The sequence below is a fragment of the Tachyglossus aculeatus genome, chromosome 25, assembly GCF_015852505.1.
Source record: "Tachyglossus aculeatus isolate mTacAcu1 chromosome 25, mTacAcu1.pri, whole genome shotgun sequence".
Classification (NCBI taxonomy): domain Eukaryota; kingdom Metazoa; phylum Chordata; class Mammalia; order Monotremata; family Tachyglossidae; genus Tachyglossus; species Tachyglossus aculeatus.
In genome coordinates this window covers 19891003-19909538 of record NC_052090.1, presented here as the reverse complement: position 1 = coordinate 19909538, position 18536 = coordinate 19891003, and the positions used below count along the sequence as shown (strand labels likewise).

Here is an 18536-nt window from a genome sequence, read left to right as displayed (position 1 = left end):
TTGCCCAAAGTCACACAGCTGACAGTTGGCAGAGCTGGGATTTGAACCCATGATCTCTGACTCCAAAGCCTGTGCTCTTTCCACTGAGCCACGCTGCCAGTGCTTAGTACAGTGCTCTGCATACAGTAAGCCCTCAGTAAATACTATTGATTGATTGATTGTTGAATCATTAATGGCTAAAATTGGGTGTGTGGTGAGAAGGAAGATCAAAGGAAACTATTTCTTCTTCCTGAGAAATGTGATGATAATTCAGCTATATGCTTCCAGATGTGTCTTCTGTTGCAAAGAGAAGTGGGGAAAGGGCATACTTTTAAATTAACTTCAAAGTGTGAAATTCAAAGTGTGTTCATATAATAATCCCCATTCATTCATTCAATCGTATTTATTGAGTGCTTACTGTGTGCAGTGCACTAAACTAAGCACTTGGGAAGTACAAGTTGGGAACATATAGAGATGGTCCCTACCCAACAACGGGCTCACAGTCTAGAAGGGGCAGACAGACAACAAAACAATACATATTAACAAAATAAAATGAATAGTAAATATGTACAAGTAGTAAATATGCACATGTAAATATGTACAACCCATTGTGTGTATGTGTGTGTGTGTGTGTGTGTGTGCATCTGCCTTGTCAACAGGAAGCATGATGCCACTTGAATCAAACAAGAAAATGGCAGTGGATAGAAATGCCTATTCCCCAACCATTCCAGTCCTGACACAGTCAAATGGGTCAAAAATCAACCAATCAATCATATTTCTTGAGCCCTTACTGTGTGCAGAGCACTGTACTAAGTGCTTGGAAGAGTACAGCTTATGGGCTGGGAACTTGTCTACCAACTTTAACTGTACTCTCTGAAGCTCTTAATACAGGGCTCTGCACACAGTAAGTGCTCAGTAAGTACGATTGGTAGACACATTCTTGGCCCCAACAAGCTTAAAGTCTATTCTTACATTGTCTTACGTGTGTGTAATATTTTAGGAGTTCTCAACAGGAGTTAATCTTATTAGTGTTAGGCATCTCCCTTCTAATCTTCTTAAAGAAAAAAAACCGATTTTTTTCAGAACAGTGCTTCCATAGCATAAGTTTCATAGTAATAGAAAAGCGAACCTCTGAAAGTGATTAGGTTATCAGTTTTCTGGATAAAATATTCAAGGCATTTTAATGGTGATATTTCATTAAGTAGAAAAGTTAGTCATAATCTTCTGCCTTGGTGTTTAAAGCTTTATTAACACTGAGCTTGAAAACAAGCAAGGAGGAAACCAAATGCTTAAGGGATTTGTTATAAAACTCTGAAGTCCCATTTAATTTGCATGTAGGCCTTAAATTGCCTGGATAAAATAATGTATTCAGCCAAGATTGAAGTTACCTTTTCCTCCCATGAGCCTGCTTTGTGTTCCTTTTATCTCATCCTTTAATTAAACTTGTCCAAAGCTTTAGTCTGTTAAAGTGTTGACTGTATAAATTGTTCCCATTCCCAGTGTACAAGTTCAAAATCCTAGCAAAAAGTATTTGCCATCTGTTAAGCCCCTAAACATATGGTTTAGGCTTGCCTGAAAATAAATTGTGCATTACATATAAAAATAATGGCAAATATTATCTATTTGGGTCAGCTTTTATTCCGTGATGTTTAAAAATTATGTCTAGGAGACAGATTGCGCATTATTGCTTTAAGGTCAATAATGCACTATTTTTGAAAAAGGTTTCGATATTTTTACTCAAATGAACAAAGCAGCCTGCCTAGTGGAAAGCACGGGCCTGGGAATCAGAAGACTTAGGTTTTAATCCTGGCTCTGCTAATTATCTGCTATATAACTTTGGGCAAGTCACTTAACTTCTCTGTGCCTCTGTTACCTCATCTGTAAAATGGGGATTAAGACTGTGAGGCCTTTGTGGTGCAGGAACTGTATCCAACCTGATTATATTGTGTCTACCCCAGCACATTGTAGAGTGCCTGGTACATAGAAGGCCCTTAACAAATACCATAAAATAATAATAAAAAAATACCAGCCCCTGAGTAAAAGCCTTAGCTTAATGAGGCCTGGAGAATACAAGAGAACTGTGATCTGCAAGATTTGAAGAGAGGTTGAAGGAGATTAGGGTTAAGAGCATGAGCCAAAAGTCGGAGGTGGCAGAGCTGAAAATGGGGCGGTCAATAAGGTAACTAAAGAGGAATGAAGAGAACACGTTGGGGTATAATAGAAGAGTGGATAAGTAGGAGAGAGCTAGCTGATTGAGTGCCATAAAGCTGATGGTTAGGAGTTTGTCGATAGGGCAAAAAATGGATATCCACTGAAGGCTTTTCAGGAGGGGGAGCTGTGTACAGAATGGCATTTTAGAAAAATGATCAGGGCAGCAGAGTGTGGAGAGACCAGTGACGAGGCTGAAACCATAATCAAACCAGGACATGCAGATGCCTGAACCAGTGACTTTGGATGGAGAGGAAGGGGTGGGTAGCAGATTGAATGTGGGAATTGAAAAAGAGGGAGGAAAGAGGTGTCAAGGATATTGTCAACCTTGAGGACTTCACAGCTGGAGAGGTCTTGAGGGCAGAGGTCATATCTGGTCTCTTGTATTCTCCCAAATATGTAATATAGCACTCTGCACAGAGTAAGTGCTCAATAAATACCACTGATTGAGAAGATGGTGGTCTTATAAGGAGGGAGAGAGGATTTGGGAGGGAAGATAAGGAGTCAAGGATAATGTCAACCTTGAGGGCTTCACAGCTGGAGAGGTCTCGAGGGCAGAGGTCGTATCTGGTCTCTTGTATTCTCCAAAATATGTAATATAGCACTCTGCACACAGTAAGTGCTCAATAAATACCATTGATTGATTGAGAAGATGGTGGTCTTACAAGGAGGGGGAGAGTGTTTGGATGGGAAGATAAGGAGTTCAGTTTTAGACTTATTGAACTTCAGGGGCCTGATCCACATGGGGATGTCCCGGAGGCAAGAGGAAATGTGAGGAGGTTGAGGACGATTTGAGAGCCATCCCCAAAGAGGTGGTGGTTGAAGCCATGGGAGCAGGTGACACCCCCCGCTGTGGGGTGAGTGTCAAGTCAGAGGAGAAGGTGACCTATGTCATGTCCCGGAGGAACCCCAGGGTTGGGGGTGAGAGACAGAAAAAGCCAGCAAAAGAGTCTGAAAGGAGCACTTGGAGAGGTAGAAAAAGCAGGAGGCAAATGTATACATGAGCATTAGCTGTTATTTTTATAGTTTTGAACTATAGGTGGATACCCAATTAATTAATGAATCAGTGGTATTTATTGATCACTCACTGTGTGTAGAACTCTGTACTAAGTGCTTGGGAGAAAACAATAGAGTTGGGAAACACGATCCCTGCCCTCAAGAAGCTTAGAGTCTAGTGGTCTGTATTATACTTTTGTTATGGAATTGCTGCCATCCAAGCATCTATCGCTGACTTTTTTAAACTGTTAAAGGTTTTAAGGCAACTCACTTCCTCTCGTGCCCGACGGGGTGTGTAGGTTTGGGATTTTCTCTGGAGACTCGGCTCAACGTTTACTTGTTGACTGTGAGAAACAAGGGGCATATTTGGAGAGACTGTCCAGACATCTTCAGGCCTGTAAGGGATGATAAGAAAACTTTGAAACCAGTTTTTCCTCCCTTGACACAAGTGGAAAGGCACCAAGGGACCCTTGGCCCTCTCCGTCATTGCTAGCTTGAAAGCATATTATGTAAGGGGCTTTTTGCACATGCTGATGGCCTGTTTAGCCCTTCCTAAAGCAGACCTTACCCCTGCTTCTGCCAGCTAGCAATCAGAAATCACAGGCCAGAGAGGAAGGCCAATTTTCACCCATCCTTGGCAAATGAAGAGCTCATGCCACAGCAGGAACCAATGAAAATAAAAATTATTATTATTATGTACAGCATTCAGCGCTTTTGATTCCAGGGAAGAATCCATTCTCTCCACGCCTGCCCCCACCCTGGGTTAATTCTGCCTGGTCTGGGACGGCTATTGGCATGGGATGATTTTAGGGCCATCTTTGAGCTAGCACAATTAGAGAGAGTTTACATATCTGTGCCAAGGGGTCAGGGGAGTAGGTTATTTTTGGCTATATGTTGGCACGGGAGGAATTTCTCTTTTGTTCATAAAGCCGATCACTTAGTGTGTCTAATTTCAAATTTAACATATGGGGTCACATCTGTTAATGGATTATTACACTAGAAGGCGAGTGATGTTTAATTTATTAAAATAACCCTATAGGGAGACAGCAGAGTACGTTTAATGTACTTGAATACTTGCAAGGCTCTGATGAAAGTTCCCAGGTGACTCTCACAGCATTTCAGTAGAACAGGCAGATAAAAATAATTGCCCTTTATATAATGTTTACTCCATTGCATTAGTTAGTGTCTCTCTGCTGAATAATATTTGGTTTAACTGTTTGGGGCCAGGTTGGTGGGTTGAGCTCCTGCCAGTCTGTAGTCTATATTAAATTCTGAGGAGAACGAAACTCCATTATTCCACAACAGGATGGTGTGGGTTGTTGTCCCCTTTGCCAACATAAAGCTTAGAAAAATGCTAAAAATAGGACGATTTCACCAGAATTTTCTAAGTTGGCATCCTTTCATCATACTACTTAGGAATAATTTCAGTAATTCTCATGTAACAAGTAGATAGCATGGGGTAGGAATAAGCTCAAAAGGGGATACATTGGGGTTCAACACAGTTGTTTCTGTCTTCCCAAAGAACAGTCAGCCAGCAAAGGTCAGCTTGAAGCATTTCTAGAGTTAATTGTATTTCCTCATACAGGATCCTCTGCTGCTCTTTGGGAGGTAAGCTTAATTCATACCTCAGCGTGAAGGCTAGCAGTAGGGAAAGCCTTACCTAATTTTTGCTTATGAATGACAAAGAAAGGTATTTGGTGATCAAACTAGTCATCCCTGTTGAAACCTTTTGGGAACACGTGTTGGTATTTAATTTCTCTACACTTCACAGGTTGAATTTTCTGAACATCTGACCCACCTGCTCCCCTACTTAAATAGTAGAATAATCTGAAAAGCACTGACACTTTGTATTTTCTTGAGTTAACATTTTCCTTTTAAATAAACCTTTACATAAATATTTCCCTTTAAGATCATCATCGTTGATAAAGAAAAAAGAGCAATCAACTCGAGTAAAGTAAAACAGAATTGAACATTTACAACTGATTTGGAAAGATGAAACCATGTAGTCTGAATTCATCTGATTTACTCTGTTCTAAAAATAGTCATGTTCTAGTGCACTAAATTCCAATTTGCTTTTTGCCCTGTTTTGATAAAAATAGACTGGTAGAACTCAAAGAATCAGTTTCTGTTTCAATTAAGGCATTATAGCACCCGATTTTATTTAACCAGACTTCTTCCACCTCCCTGCATCCTAGATTTTTGGAGTTCACGTACCTAAAATTGTGTGAGACAGAGGTGGTATGAACTGATGATAATGGATTCCATCCTTCAGGATATAGGAAAGTGGATCTCATTGTTTCTGTCATGTTTGTTCTAATGCAGTGACGAACATGAAAAACAAGGTGAGGAGTGGGACATCAATTTCAGTGTTTTCTACAGTGGAGAGTGAAAAGCAAGCCACTCCCCATGACACCTTATTAAACCATTTCCGTCAGAAGTTATTGAATTCTTAATGGATGTGTGAGGGGATAAATTCTCGACGAACTTCACTGTGTAATTTTCAGACAAATACTGCTTTAAAATTGTATTTTTGAAGCTGAAGTTGTTTTGTGTCCTAAACTTCACCTTTCCTCTAGACTGTAGGCTCCTTGTGGGCAGGGAATGTGACTGCCAACTCTGTTGTACTCTCCCAAGCTCTTAGTACAGTGCTCTGCACACAGTAAGTGCTCAATAAATATGATTGAGTGATTTTTCCAATGAGAAAACTAGCTTAATCAGACATCAAAGAGCTTCGATTTGAACCTGAGGCTCCTGTCTCCCAATTCTACTTTTCTTCCAGCAGGCCACCCATGCCTCGCCCGAGGCCATGTCAAAATTTCACAAACTCAAGTCAGATCTCCTAACTGTTGAGGGTTTCACTCTTCTCCTATTCTCTTCCCTTTCCCTCTTTATCCCAACCGTGCTGCTCCCTTTTTCATCATTGTTGTCATCATCAGTGGAATTTGAGTGCTTACTGGGTGCAGAGCACTGAACTAAGTACTTAGGAGTGTGCAAAAAGTTAGTAGACATGATCCCTGCCCTCAAAAAACTTACAATCTAGCAGACATTCATTTTTGTTGTCAGACATCATGTAAAATCTGTGTTGTTTTATCCTGTCATTCCCTTGTTCTTGCCACATTTTTCAATTTAATATTCTTGAGCATTACCTGATTATCTAAAACAAGAGTACAACCCCAAGAGCATGTATAATAGTAGTTTGAGACATTTCAAGTAGAGACTGAGAATTTCAGGAGTGAACTGACGCTTGATGAGAATGTGGATTTACAGCAGTGGGATTTAATGTCTCATTTCAGCAGAGCCCTGGGTCGCCAAGGTACTCATTTTGCTCATGCAAAAGTGTCTCAGGAAAATGACAGCAGATCTGCCAGGAGAGCACAGCATAAGTCTGAAGGAAAATTTTTACTGTTGACATCCTCAGTTCAGGGTAAATGTCTCATAATATAAAATTAGTTCATTAAAGGAATACTTTGGTTTGGGGGGTTTTATTTTCTATCTCCCCATCCCCTTAGTTAAGGACTATTAGGTTAATCATTGAATTCCTAACACACATGCAGTTGGTTCTCATAACCTCACAATTGCGTTCCTGGCATTAAAGAGAAATGGTATTGTAGCATTCTTGCTGTGTCAACACTGCATGTAGTCATAAAACCACTTCTTCATATGGTGTACCGTGTCATATCCAGATAGGTGAGTGTTGTCAGAAATAAGTTCCTCAATTCTGCAATAGCATTCTAGCCAAGATGCATAATGAAAACGTGTTATGGCAGAACTGATGATCTGGCTAAACTTAAAACAAATTTACACATTCTCTTCCCATTTCTCCAAAATCCCACCACATTCCTCACTTTTTTGCTAGGTTTTTTTGTAGATTTTTTTCGCCTTTCTCCAGTGCTGAATTCAAGCTTCTGTGTGCCCTTTCTCCACACTCTCCCATCTACACCTACCCTCTATTTTTTTTTTAATGGAGGCTTCTCTGTGACCTTTGTAAGCTCCCTGTCAGCAGGGAACATGTCTACCAATTCTGTTGTATTCTCCCAGTACTTTGCACACAGTTTGTGCTCAGTAATTACTAGTGATTGAAAAGAGCCTATACTTCTGAATCAGGAGACCATGATTCCAATCTCAGTTCTCTGCCACTGATACTTTTCCTATTGTACCTACCCCAGGGCTTAGCACAATGCTTGGCATGTGGTCAGTTCTTAAACAGAACATTAATAATTGTTGATACTATTCTTGTTCTTGAACTTGTGCTTCGGGCCTTCAACACCGCTCAGTGGATCCTAGTGAGGCTCAGACTGAGAACTTGTTTAGGTCAGCCCACATAGTTCCAGGCCTCCTGTGGGTCTTCCATACTTCCAACAGTCTTTCTATCGTTGTCTAGTGAAAACAGCATGGAGCTGGGAGCCAGAAGACCTGGGTTCTAGTCCTGCCTCTCCCATATGCCTGCTATGTTGCCTGGACAAGTCACTTGACTTCTCTGTGCCCCAGTTTCCTCATCTGTAAAATGAGGATTTCCTATTCTTCTTCCCCCTTAGACTGTGAGCCTTGTGTGGGACAGGGCTTGTGTCTACCCCAACACTCATATAGTGCCTGGCATATAGTAAGCGCTAAAATAATGCCACAGTTATAATTTTTCATTATTAGTATTATCATCATCGCAAAATTTAATTGTATTCTTCTAATCCTTTAGCTGTACTTAGTAGTACTAAGTAATGCTTGCCTGTTCTCAGTGTCTCCAAATGTTTCTTACGAACTGGGGGCTATCCTTTTAAATTTCTGTCAAGTTAGGTTCACACAGTATAGTTGGGTGTTATCGGCAATATCCCATTCTCTGCTGCATTCATTTCCATAGACATTTCTTCCATCAGCAGGTTTATTTGGTCATTTTCAAAAGCGAATAGAGGGATTTCAACTTCATACACTAATCACTGGCTTTTCAGTTTTCTGGCCACTGGTGGTCAAACCTGATTGAACTTTACTGCTCTGGCCCAAGTGATGAAGAGAAAATTATGAAAGGGAACAGGTGTGAAAAATTGCTCTCCTAAGAATATCCAGGGTGTATTCTCCTGAAAGATTGTCTAGTAATTTCTGAATGAGGGAAAAGAAAAAAAAATCCTTTGTGACCAGTAGTATGACTTGGATACCATGAATATGTTTTTTCCTCTTTCAGCTAAGAAAAAGAAACCCAAACTTTTAAATAAGTTTGACAAGACTATTAAGGCAGAACTTGATGCAGCAGAAAAACTACGAAAAAAGGTAAGCTCCATTTTGGGGGGTTCAGTTTGACCTGGGTGGTGATTTTTTGAATGTAGAGAATATAATGACTTTAATGGAAACTCACATTTATTCTCCTCAGACTCAGTGAAACGAGAGTCAATAAGCCCAGTGTATGAAAGCACCCATGATTCTTCGGTCTATTTCTAAAGTTCTTTAAAAGATTACAGGCTCAACGAACCTTAAAAACTGAGTTGAACCTTGCCTTGAAGTCAAAAAATGTGCTCATTTTGGGCAGCATTTCAGGGAAGTTTTTACTGATTTAATAATAAAACAGCAAGTCAGGTAGCATATACCACCTTTTGCTGGGAAGTAAAGAGGATCTGTGCTTTAAATAGCTGGGAACAGAAAAGGCAGTGTGCCCTAGTGGAAAGAGCACAGGCCTGAGAATCAGAAGACCTGGGTTCTAATCCCAGTTCTGCCACTATTCTGCTGTGACCTTGAGCAAGTCACTTAATTCATTTGTGGCTCATGGGGATTAAAACTGTGAGCCCCATTTGCGACTTGGGTTTGGGCCAACCTGATTATCTTGTATCTACCTGAGCACTTAGTACAACACCTGGGATATAGTAAGTACTTAACAAATAACATTAAACAAAAAATAAGGGAGGAGCAGGGATGAGAAGCTGCTGGCAAACCGGGAATGGCTCCAGCCCTTCCCACCTTACCCTTTTAGGAAAATGTTTTTTCCTCAACCCTCCCTTTCCAGCAGTGGCACCTGGACTCACCTCCACCCCCCCCATCCCTCTCAGCCTTGGCAAGAGAGGGGAGGGTACAGTTCTCCATGGATGCCTGACCAGAATCTAACACTCTAATACATTTTCATTCCTTCCGTCTCAATGCCCACCAGTAAATACCCTCTGGTCAGTTGTTCCATTCCATTTGTGTGTTAGCCATTTTCTATTAATTATTACATTACAAGTATTTTCCTCTCGGATAAATTGAAGTCCTTTAGGTTACTCCTGTTGTTCGATCTGGTTGAGCAAGGATTCATTTTCCTAGCCTCAATTGTAAGACAGGACTTCACGGACTTTTTGAAAACCAGGAAAACAAATTAAGCTGCTTGAAGGCTACCCTACTGTCTTATTTATGGGTTCAAATACGCAGGGATGATCTCTGTGCAAAACTGACCAATGGCCAGTAAAACCACACAAGGGAAAGTGATCCTGTAGTGAACGTCATTTTGACTTGCTGCATTTTATATACCTGGGTTGATGAACACCTTCACAGTGTTTAAACAGTGCACATGAGGAATCACTGGGAATTTACAGTTGTTAATGGGAATATTCCTTCCTGTCAGGGAAAAGTGGAGGAAGCTGTGGCGTCCTATGAAGAGCTGGTGCGGAAGTACCCTCAGAGCCCACGAGCGAGATACGGGAAAGCCCAGGTATCCAGAAACCTTCTCTGTCGCAGTCTTTGTTGGCGCATCTTGCTCAGGGACCTACTCAAAAGTTTGTTCTTGAACCCCTAATGGAGCTCGACACCCCGGCCCATTCTCCCAAACGATGTGGGGACAGTTATCTTAGTGCTGGAAAAGTTCACATGTCAATGGTGGTAATAATGCCTTTTCTAATGATGAGGCTATCGATAAAGGTTAATGTAGACTACTTTTCTCTGTTGTCTTCTGCAACTTGCTGCATAAAAATTGTAGACTTCATAAGCATCTTTACGTTTGTTGTCTTAACAGTTTTTGCTCCAAACCAAATTCTTTTCCTGCCCTTGGCCCCTCTCCTCCTCTGACTTTTCCCTCTCCTTGTTCCTTTCTCAGGCTGTGTCCTATATACTCAAACCCAAATTGAGTATCCTGGATTAGCATCAAAGATGTTAATATTTTGTTCATTACAATGTCTTAGAAGACTGCAGCACATTAGGTTTGCATGTGATTATGTTTACTGTAACAGTTCAGATGGAAACGGGTCTGTGGCCTTCAGTCTTTGTCGAATGTGAGTCCCGCTGACCGTGATTGGCTGAGAAACAACTTCATAAGGGTAGTGTTTTTGATGACCAAAAATAATTCAAAAGGCTAATGAAATTACGACAAATGTACTGTGCCATTTTGATTGTCAAATTGAAGTGATCGTGACATTGGCTGAAAGTCTAAATGTACTTTCAATTACAACCCTTTGTCTTTGGTAATGTCTTCACTGAACGGGGATGAAAAGATGGCCCTCAGTCATCAGTCTCTAATCCTTTCTGCCATGAGATGTTATTAATGTGAGTGGTAATGTGGCATAAGGCAGAAATGTTCAATGTGTGCCAAATTGAATTTTAACAGTGGGAATGAAAAAGCCATTTCAATACATAGATGGTTGTAAAACTAAATGTTCAGGAAGAAAACTAGAGTGGAATTATATGTACTAGTGTATTATTCTTGGGAGAGTATAATACAACAGAATTAGCAGACATGTTCCATGTTCTTAATGAGTTTACAGTCTAGAGGGATCTGCTAAATAAATTGACTCTCAATGTTGATGATGATGTGTCATCAAACAATCAGTTGTATTGAGCACTTACTGTGGGCAGAGCACTGTACTAAGCACCTGAGAGAGTACAATACAGCAATATAACAAACATATTCCCTCCCTACAATGAGTTTACAGTTTAGAGGAAAGGTTATAGCCTAGAGTATTCTAGTCAGTCAAGAGCAGTCTAGTCAGGTTTGGGTAGATAAGGACTGAGAGAAGGTAAACTTCACAGCATTGCATTACTGCAATTACATGTTATTGCTATCTATTCCTAATTGGGGTTTAATGGGGTTGCAGGTGTCCATAAATTTCTGAGAAAAGATTTTTATCATTTCGATACCAAGTATCAAACCACTGTTTACCCAAAAAAGAGCAATTCAATATTTTTCAACTATGGTGGAAAGAGAGAGTGGGCGATTTAGAACCTTGACTCCTAAACATTATGCTGGGGCACTTCGGTGAAACAGGGGAACTTCCGTCCTAAACCCTAAGAATTGGTGGATGCGTCATCTTTGATTCCTCCCCTCTCCAGTTCAGGAACACTTTTGAACATATAAAGGTGAAATAAAGGTGGCAGCTTAATGAGTCAGGAATTCGGCTGTGAGACATGCAGTTATGAGAATGCCCCATCCTTCTTCTCAAAGACATCTTCTGTACTCGAAGAGGGCATAGAGCACAGAGGGGTGTCACCAGAACACTTCTCGGATGTTGTGTGACTCCGACTGAAAAGAATTAGAAATGTATTAATTGGCTCTACTCAGACTAGATTTTATAACAGGAAACTTGAGGTTTGGGAGGGCGGGGGCGGTTTCGGCTGCTGCCAATCCTCACAAAGTTGAGGTTTTCTGTCAGAATACTATCCAAAAGATCTAGTTCAATTTGGGAAAAGAGTTGAAGTAGAAGTACAAAGAGAATTTGATTTCTGCCACAAAGCGTGCGTGTTTAATACGATGTAGGCTGCTAGCATTTTTTGTGAATCACAATGCCCTCATCTCCAGTAGTTCTTCCACTTTTTCAAAAGTCGGGGTATTTTTATGTTGCTGTTGATTTTTGTTATTTTAGGCTTACTTTCTATCCATTAGAAAAGTCTGCTCTAGTCCTTAAAAATAATAGCTTAGGCATACCGCCAGTTCTAATTGACCAGCATACTTAAAATCGAGAAACACATCATGCACTGAGTTGTGCCATAGCTCCAGCTCCTTAAGTCACACCTGCCACACAGATCACTGTAGGAGGATCAGCCTTACCACTTCCTTGCCATTTACCAGTCAGTGACTTGGAGGGAGAGTTTTCTGCTCCGGCCAGCACTCAGGTAGGAAGGCAACCCAGTGTGAGGTGAGAATGGAAGAGGCAGAGGGCTCAGGCTACCCCATTCTACCCAATTCTGTTCTGCTGTTGGTGGGCCTGGGAGAGGGATCGCTGCCCCTTCCTCTCTCGGATCCTTGCAATTTGGGTCCCTCTAAGCCCTCCGCTTTGAGCTTCTGGCCCCTGCCTCTCAGGCTGCCTGGCACAGTGGCTGATGCTGCCAGACTGAAGCCGGGCCTGGTCTCCGTGGTGATGGGAGCAGGCATGAAGCTCCAGCAGAGGAGCATACAGGGAAAGTTGGAGTGTCAGAGAGAGGCAAGAGGAGACGTGACTGGGAATAATAGAGTTGGCTCCCCACCGTTGGTGTGAGGGGATTGGGGTAGGACACAGGCATCTGGCCTTTTAGGTCCCAGATGGGTCGTGCCCCACTCCAGCTGAATGTGGCTGGCTTGAGCAAAGGTGGGCACAAATCCCTACTTCCCAAAGTAAATTTATGGAAAAACAGACCTTGTGATCCAGCCATTCATTACAACCATTCAATAATAAGAATAACGCTGGTATTGGTTAAGAGCTTACTATGTGCCAAGCACTGTTCTAAGCGCTGGGATAGGTAGAAGGTAATTAGGTTGTCCCACATGAGGCTCACAGTCTTACTCCCCATTTTACAGATGAGTTAACTGAGGAACAGAGAAGTTAAGTGACTTGCCCGAGGTCACACAGAAGACAAGTGGCAGAGCCAGAATTAGAACACATGACCTCTGACTCCAACCTTGTGCTCTTTCCGCTAAGCCACACTGCTTCTCTCGCATCTCTTCCGAGAGGCCTTCCCAGACTAAGCCCCACTCTTTCCACTAAGCCACACCGCCTCTCAACATTAACCATATCTAGACTGTAAGCTCTTTTTCGGCCAGGAACATATACTAACTCTATTGTAGTGTACTTGCTCAACAGCTTAGTACAGTGATTGATTAATTCTAATCCTGACTCTGCCACTTGTCTGCTGGGTGACCTTGGGCAAGTCACTTAACTTCTCCATGCTTCAGTTCCCTCATCTGTAAAATGGGGACTAAGACCGTGAGCCCCATGTGGTACAACCTGATTGCCTTATATCTACCCCAGCACTTAGAACAGTGCCTGGCAAATAGTAAGCGCTTAACAAATACCATCATTATTATTATATTATTATTATTCCACCCATGCAGTAGCAGTGAAACGGGATGGTTCCAGGAAGCTCACTGCTGGCAGGGAAGATATCTGTTTATGGCCGTATTGTACTTTCCCAAGCGCTTAGTACAGTGTTCTGCACACAGTAAGTGCTCAAGAAATACAACTGAATGAATGAATGATCCCAGTCAAAGGTGGCTTGCTGGAGAGCAGATGCAGTAAGCTTAGTTGAACTTGGAGACCTTCTCCCCTTCAACCTCTTTTTCCTGAGTTGGGGCATGACGAACAACCAGTACAGCTAAAACCAGTTTCTAGTTAGAGCAGAGTTCTGCTGACAGTCCCCCAGCTGATAAGAATGCATAGCATTCATCCTTAGCCAGGTTTTTCTCTCTGGAACAACGAATGCAGTGGTAGTAATGCTCTTTTGGGGTTCCTCTAGTGACACTTATTTATATTTAACTGATTTATATTCATTATTAAGTATTAATTATTTATAATTTAACTTATCTATATTAATTCCTGTCTCCCCCTCTAGACTATAAGCTCATTGTGGGCAGTGACTATGCCTACCAACTCTGTTATATTGTACTCTCCCAAGCACTTAATACAGTGCTCTGCACACAGTAAGCGCTCAATAAATACAATTGTTTGACGCTCTTTTGGGGTTCCTCTAGTGTGAAGACGATTTGGCCGAGAAGAAAAGGAGCAATGAAATCTTGAAGAGAGCCATTGAGACGTACGGGGAGGTGCCCAATCTGCCCAATGTCCCCACAGACCTGGTCAAGCTGAGTCTGAAGCGTCTTTCTGACCGGCAGCAGTTTTTAGGTAAACTGAGGCTCACTCGAGAGGGGAGGCAGGGGCTGAAGGAGCTCTGTTGCTCAACCAGACTCAGGCATGTGAGAGACCTGAATTGGATGCCTAGTATTTGTCTCTGCCAGCCTGGGCAGCACTGTAGAAACCACATATTCGGAAAGCTTAACTTCTGTACTTTGAAAAACTAGGGAAAAAAAAATCTTCAGAAAACCACATCATAAGCTCCTTAAAAAGAATAGTGTCCTGGGCAAAAGCCAACCTGGTTTCATAAAGAACAAATTAATCAATCAGTGTTATTTACTGAGTTCTTACTGCATGCAGAGCACTGTACTAAGCTCTCAGAAAAGTACAAAACAGTTTTTTAAGGGTATTTGTTAAGCGCTTGTTATAAGCCACTGTCCTAATACAATAGAGGTGGTAGATATGATCCCTCTCCATGAGAAGCTTACAGTCTAGAGCTGTATCTATGGATCTTAATAAATAACAGATCAGGGAAATGGCAGAGGGTAAGACTATGTACCTAACTGCTGTGGGGCTGAGAAGGTGGGGTCAAGTGTTTAGGGGGTACAGATTATCTAATCTTGTTAAACAGTGGAAACATAGGCCTGGTAGATCAAGGAGCAGAGGCAGATGAACTCTGTCTTTCTGGTAGCAAGACCTTTGATTCTGTCTCCCACGGTATGTGGGACAGGGACCATGTCCCATCTGATTAACTTGTATCTACCCCAGTGCTTAGAACAGTGCCTGACACAGGGTAAATGCTTAACAAATACATGAATAGTATACTCAAAAAGCAAGTCAGAAAATGGAATGGTCTGGCTCACCAACTCCAAGCAGGTGCTTAGAGAGTTGTATTCAGAGAGTGGGGAATCAGTGGACCAAGACCACCCATAGGAGCAAAACAAACTCTGTCTTGCCGGCGTCAGTCCTGGACCCAACATTTATTGGCTCTTCTGCCTGGCACCCAGGCGACAGATTTGAGAGCAGACTCAGCAAGGCAGCACAAGAAGTAGAGGGGAGGGAGGCAGGCAGGCAGGCAAAAAGGAAGACTTCGTCGTCACCACCAGCATCATCCTCGTAATGGTAGTTACTGAGTGCTTCCCGTGTGGCCAGAGCACTGGGGTAGAAACAGATTCTGGGGTACATCCAATTGCTAGGAAAATAACCTGAGTTTTCAGGGGCACTTGGGTAAATCCCATGAAGAAAGCTTAAGGACTTGGGGTTGTGTAGCTGGAGAAGCAAAGTTTACTTGTTTTGGAGGATCTGAAAGACTTCTTGTGAGAGAGGGGGCCACTCTTCATGACTGACTTGAACTTGAGCAAAGGAAGACTAGTGGACCACCTCTCCAGGACCACATTTCTTCCCCTCACCACCTACCTGATGTTTCCAAAGTCGAGTTCACTGGTCATGTGACTAAACATTGCCTTTCCTTGGCTTTGAAACTGTCAACAGAACCACAGTCCTCCCTCTCCTGAACTTGTAACCTTTAAATTGTCTATGATTCCCCTCTCTCATTCTTAACTCTGCAACCAATCTATCGTTAAATTGAACCGATTCTTCTCCAGTGTAGTGTCACAAGCACTCTTCCCCACTCCCACCACTTCCTTTCCCATCGCTTTCCCCACAAGACCAGGCACTAACACCCTCACTGCAAAGACCTCCTTCCCAGTCTCTTGGTGGTGATAGGTACTGTGGGCTTACTTTGTGCCTAAGTAAGGTGATGAGATCAGGCACAGTCCCTGTCCCACATAAGGCTCACAATCTAAGAGCTAGGGAGCAGTGGTTATCTGTTTTTCCTACTTTCAGGGGGTCAGTGACTTGTTGAGAATCACCCAGCAGGACAGTGTCAGACCCAGAACTAGAACCCAGTCCCATGAATTTTCCCCTAGGCCATGCTGCCTGCCTTCTCCAGCCTCTCCCTGCTGGCACAAGAATCATCCTCCAACTGGATGACTAATTGGCAGGCAGTGTGGCCTAATGGAAAGAACCAGGAGTCAAAAGGCCAGGGTCCTAGTCCCAGCACTGCTAGTAGCCTGCTGTGTGACCCTGGGGAGTTCATTCGACTCAACTGGGCCTCCATTTTCTTGATTCTCGATTTTAAAATTGGGTCATTCATTCAATCGTATTTATTGATTTAGTGTCCAGTATGATAAGAGCACTTAATAAGTGCCATAATTATTCACTGTTATGACCAAAGTAAAGCATCCCCCAAGTATGTTCCATCACCACCTAGAGGGTAGCTACTTCCAGACTCAGCCCCCTCCTTCCTCTCCCCCTCCTCTCCCTCCCCATCACCCCCGCCTTACCTCCTTCCCCTCCCCACAGCACCTGTATATTTGTATATATGTTTGTACATATTTATTACTCTATTTTATTTGTACGTATTTATTCTGTTTATTTTATTTTGTTAATATGTTTTGTTGTCTGTCTCCCCCTTCTAGACTGTGAGCTCGCTGTTGGGTAGAGACCGTCTCTATATGTTGCCAACTTGTACTGCCCAAGCGCTTAGTACAGTGCTCTGCACACAGTAAGCGCTCAATAAGTACGATTGAATGAATTTAAGGAACCAAAGGAATTCTAAAGTCAGGAGTTTTACTTTGGGTAGAGGCCGTTTTTGCCTTTGCCGTGCAGTACCTAGAATTCTCCACCGGAGGGCGCCACAATACTGGATGATGTACTCTGAGTGATTTCCTAAATGTACACGGCGTGTATGAGAATACAAAATATGACAAACCCAAGTCACTACTTAATGATGGTCCCTTTTTGAGGTCTGCTTTGGAGGCGGATTTTTTCATGGTATTTTTTATAGTATTTGTTAAGCATTTACTATATTATAATTATTATTATTATGGTATTTGTTAAGCGCTCACTATTACTTTTAGACTGTGAGCCCACTGTTGGGTAGGGACTGTCTCTATATGTTGCCAACTTGTACTTCCCAAGCGCTTAGTATAGTGCTCTGCACACAGTAAGCGCTCAATAAATACGATTGATTGATTGATTGATATGTGCCAAGCACTGTTCTAAGCGCCAGGGGAGATACAATATTATCAGGCTGCCCCGTGTGGAGCTCACAGTCTTAGTCTCCATTTTACAGATGAGGTAACTGAGGCCCAGAGAAGTTAAGTGACTTGCCCAAAGTCACACAGCTGACAAGTGGTGGAGCCGGGATTAGAACCCATGACCTCTGACTCCCAAGCCCGTGATCTTGCCACTAAGCCACGCTGCTTCTCTATATGCCGGCTTTGTACTAAGCACTGGGGTATTTACAAGCCATATCCTATGTGGGACTCACAGTCTTAATCCCCATTTTATGGAAGAGGTAAATGAGGCACAGAGAAGGCAAGTGACCTGCCCAAGGTCACACTACCAACAAGTGGCAGAGCCAGGATCAGGAACCCAGGTCCTTCTGACTCCCAAATCTGTGCTCCATCCACTACACCATGCTGTTCCTATACTAATATTATTATTAGTAGTAATATATTTCAGTAGCAGGTACAGCATTTTAGCTTGGAGATTTAACCTCTCAAGATTCTACCCTTAGCAACTGGCAACACTGCTTATTTTGTTTCAAATCATCACCCTTTAACCAGAAATGTAACTTGTTGATCCAAAAAATGTTTATTTCAAATGCGTGTTGTGATTGTTGATATATTCCCATTGTTGGGTAGGGACCGTGTCTATGTGTTGCCGATTTGTACTTCCCAAGTGCTTAGTACAGTGTCCTGCACACAGTAAGCGCTCAATAAATATGATTAAATTAATTAATTTTGGGTGTTTTGTTTTGTTTTTCTCCCCTCCCCGCCAAATCAGGTCACATGAGACGGTCCATCGTTACTCTTCAGAGGCTGGTTCAGCTGTTTCCCAATGACACTTCCTTCAAGAATGACCTCGGAGTGGGGTACCTCTTGGTAGGCGATAATGACAATGCTAAAAAGGTCTACGAAGAGGTGAGCAACAGTCTTTTCGAAAAGTCACTGCCAGTTTGACCTTTGGGTGTAATTTGACGATGATGATGATGATGGCATTTATTAAGCGCTTACTATGTGCAAAGCACTGTTCTAAGCGCTGGGGGGATACAAGGTGATCAGGTTGTCCCACGTGGGGCTTACAGTCTTAATCACCATTTTACAGATGAGGTAACTGAGGCCCAGAGAAGTTAAGTGACTTGCCCGAAGTCACACAGCTGACAAGTGGGGGAGCCAGCATTTGAACCCATGACCTCTGACTCCAAAGCCCGTGCTCCTTCCACTGAGCCACGCTGCTTCTCTACAGTTGGCTTGCTGGACGTTTTGCCTCAAAGTTTTCATCTCATTTTTATCATGTACTTAT

At 42.4% G+C, this 18536-nt stretch overlaps 1 protein-coding gene across 4 annotated transcripts in view; it reads left to right on the top strand.

Moving 5' to 3' along the window:
* Positions 1-18536, top strand: part of ASPH (aspartate beta-hydroxylase) — a 106471-nt gene that overhangs the window by 65598 nt on the left and 22337 nt on the right. For all 4 annotated transcript variants that reach the window (XM_038766478.1, XM_038766476.1, XM_038766475.1 and 1 more), the window contains 4 exons: positions 8354-8439; positions 9758-9844; positions 14066-14216; positions 18018-18154. In XM_038766478.1, the coding sequence (XP_038622406.1) occupies positions 8354-8439; positions 9758-9844; positions 14066-14216; positions 18018-18154 (461 nt within the window). The remainder of the gene's footprint in view (positions 1-8353; positions 8440-9757; positions 9845-14065; positions 14217-18017; positions 18155-18536) is intronic.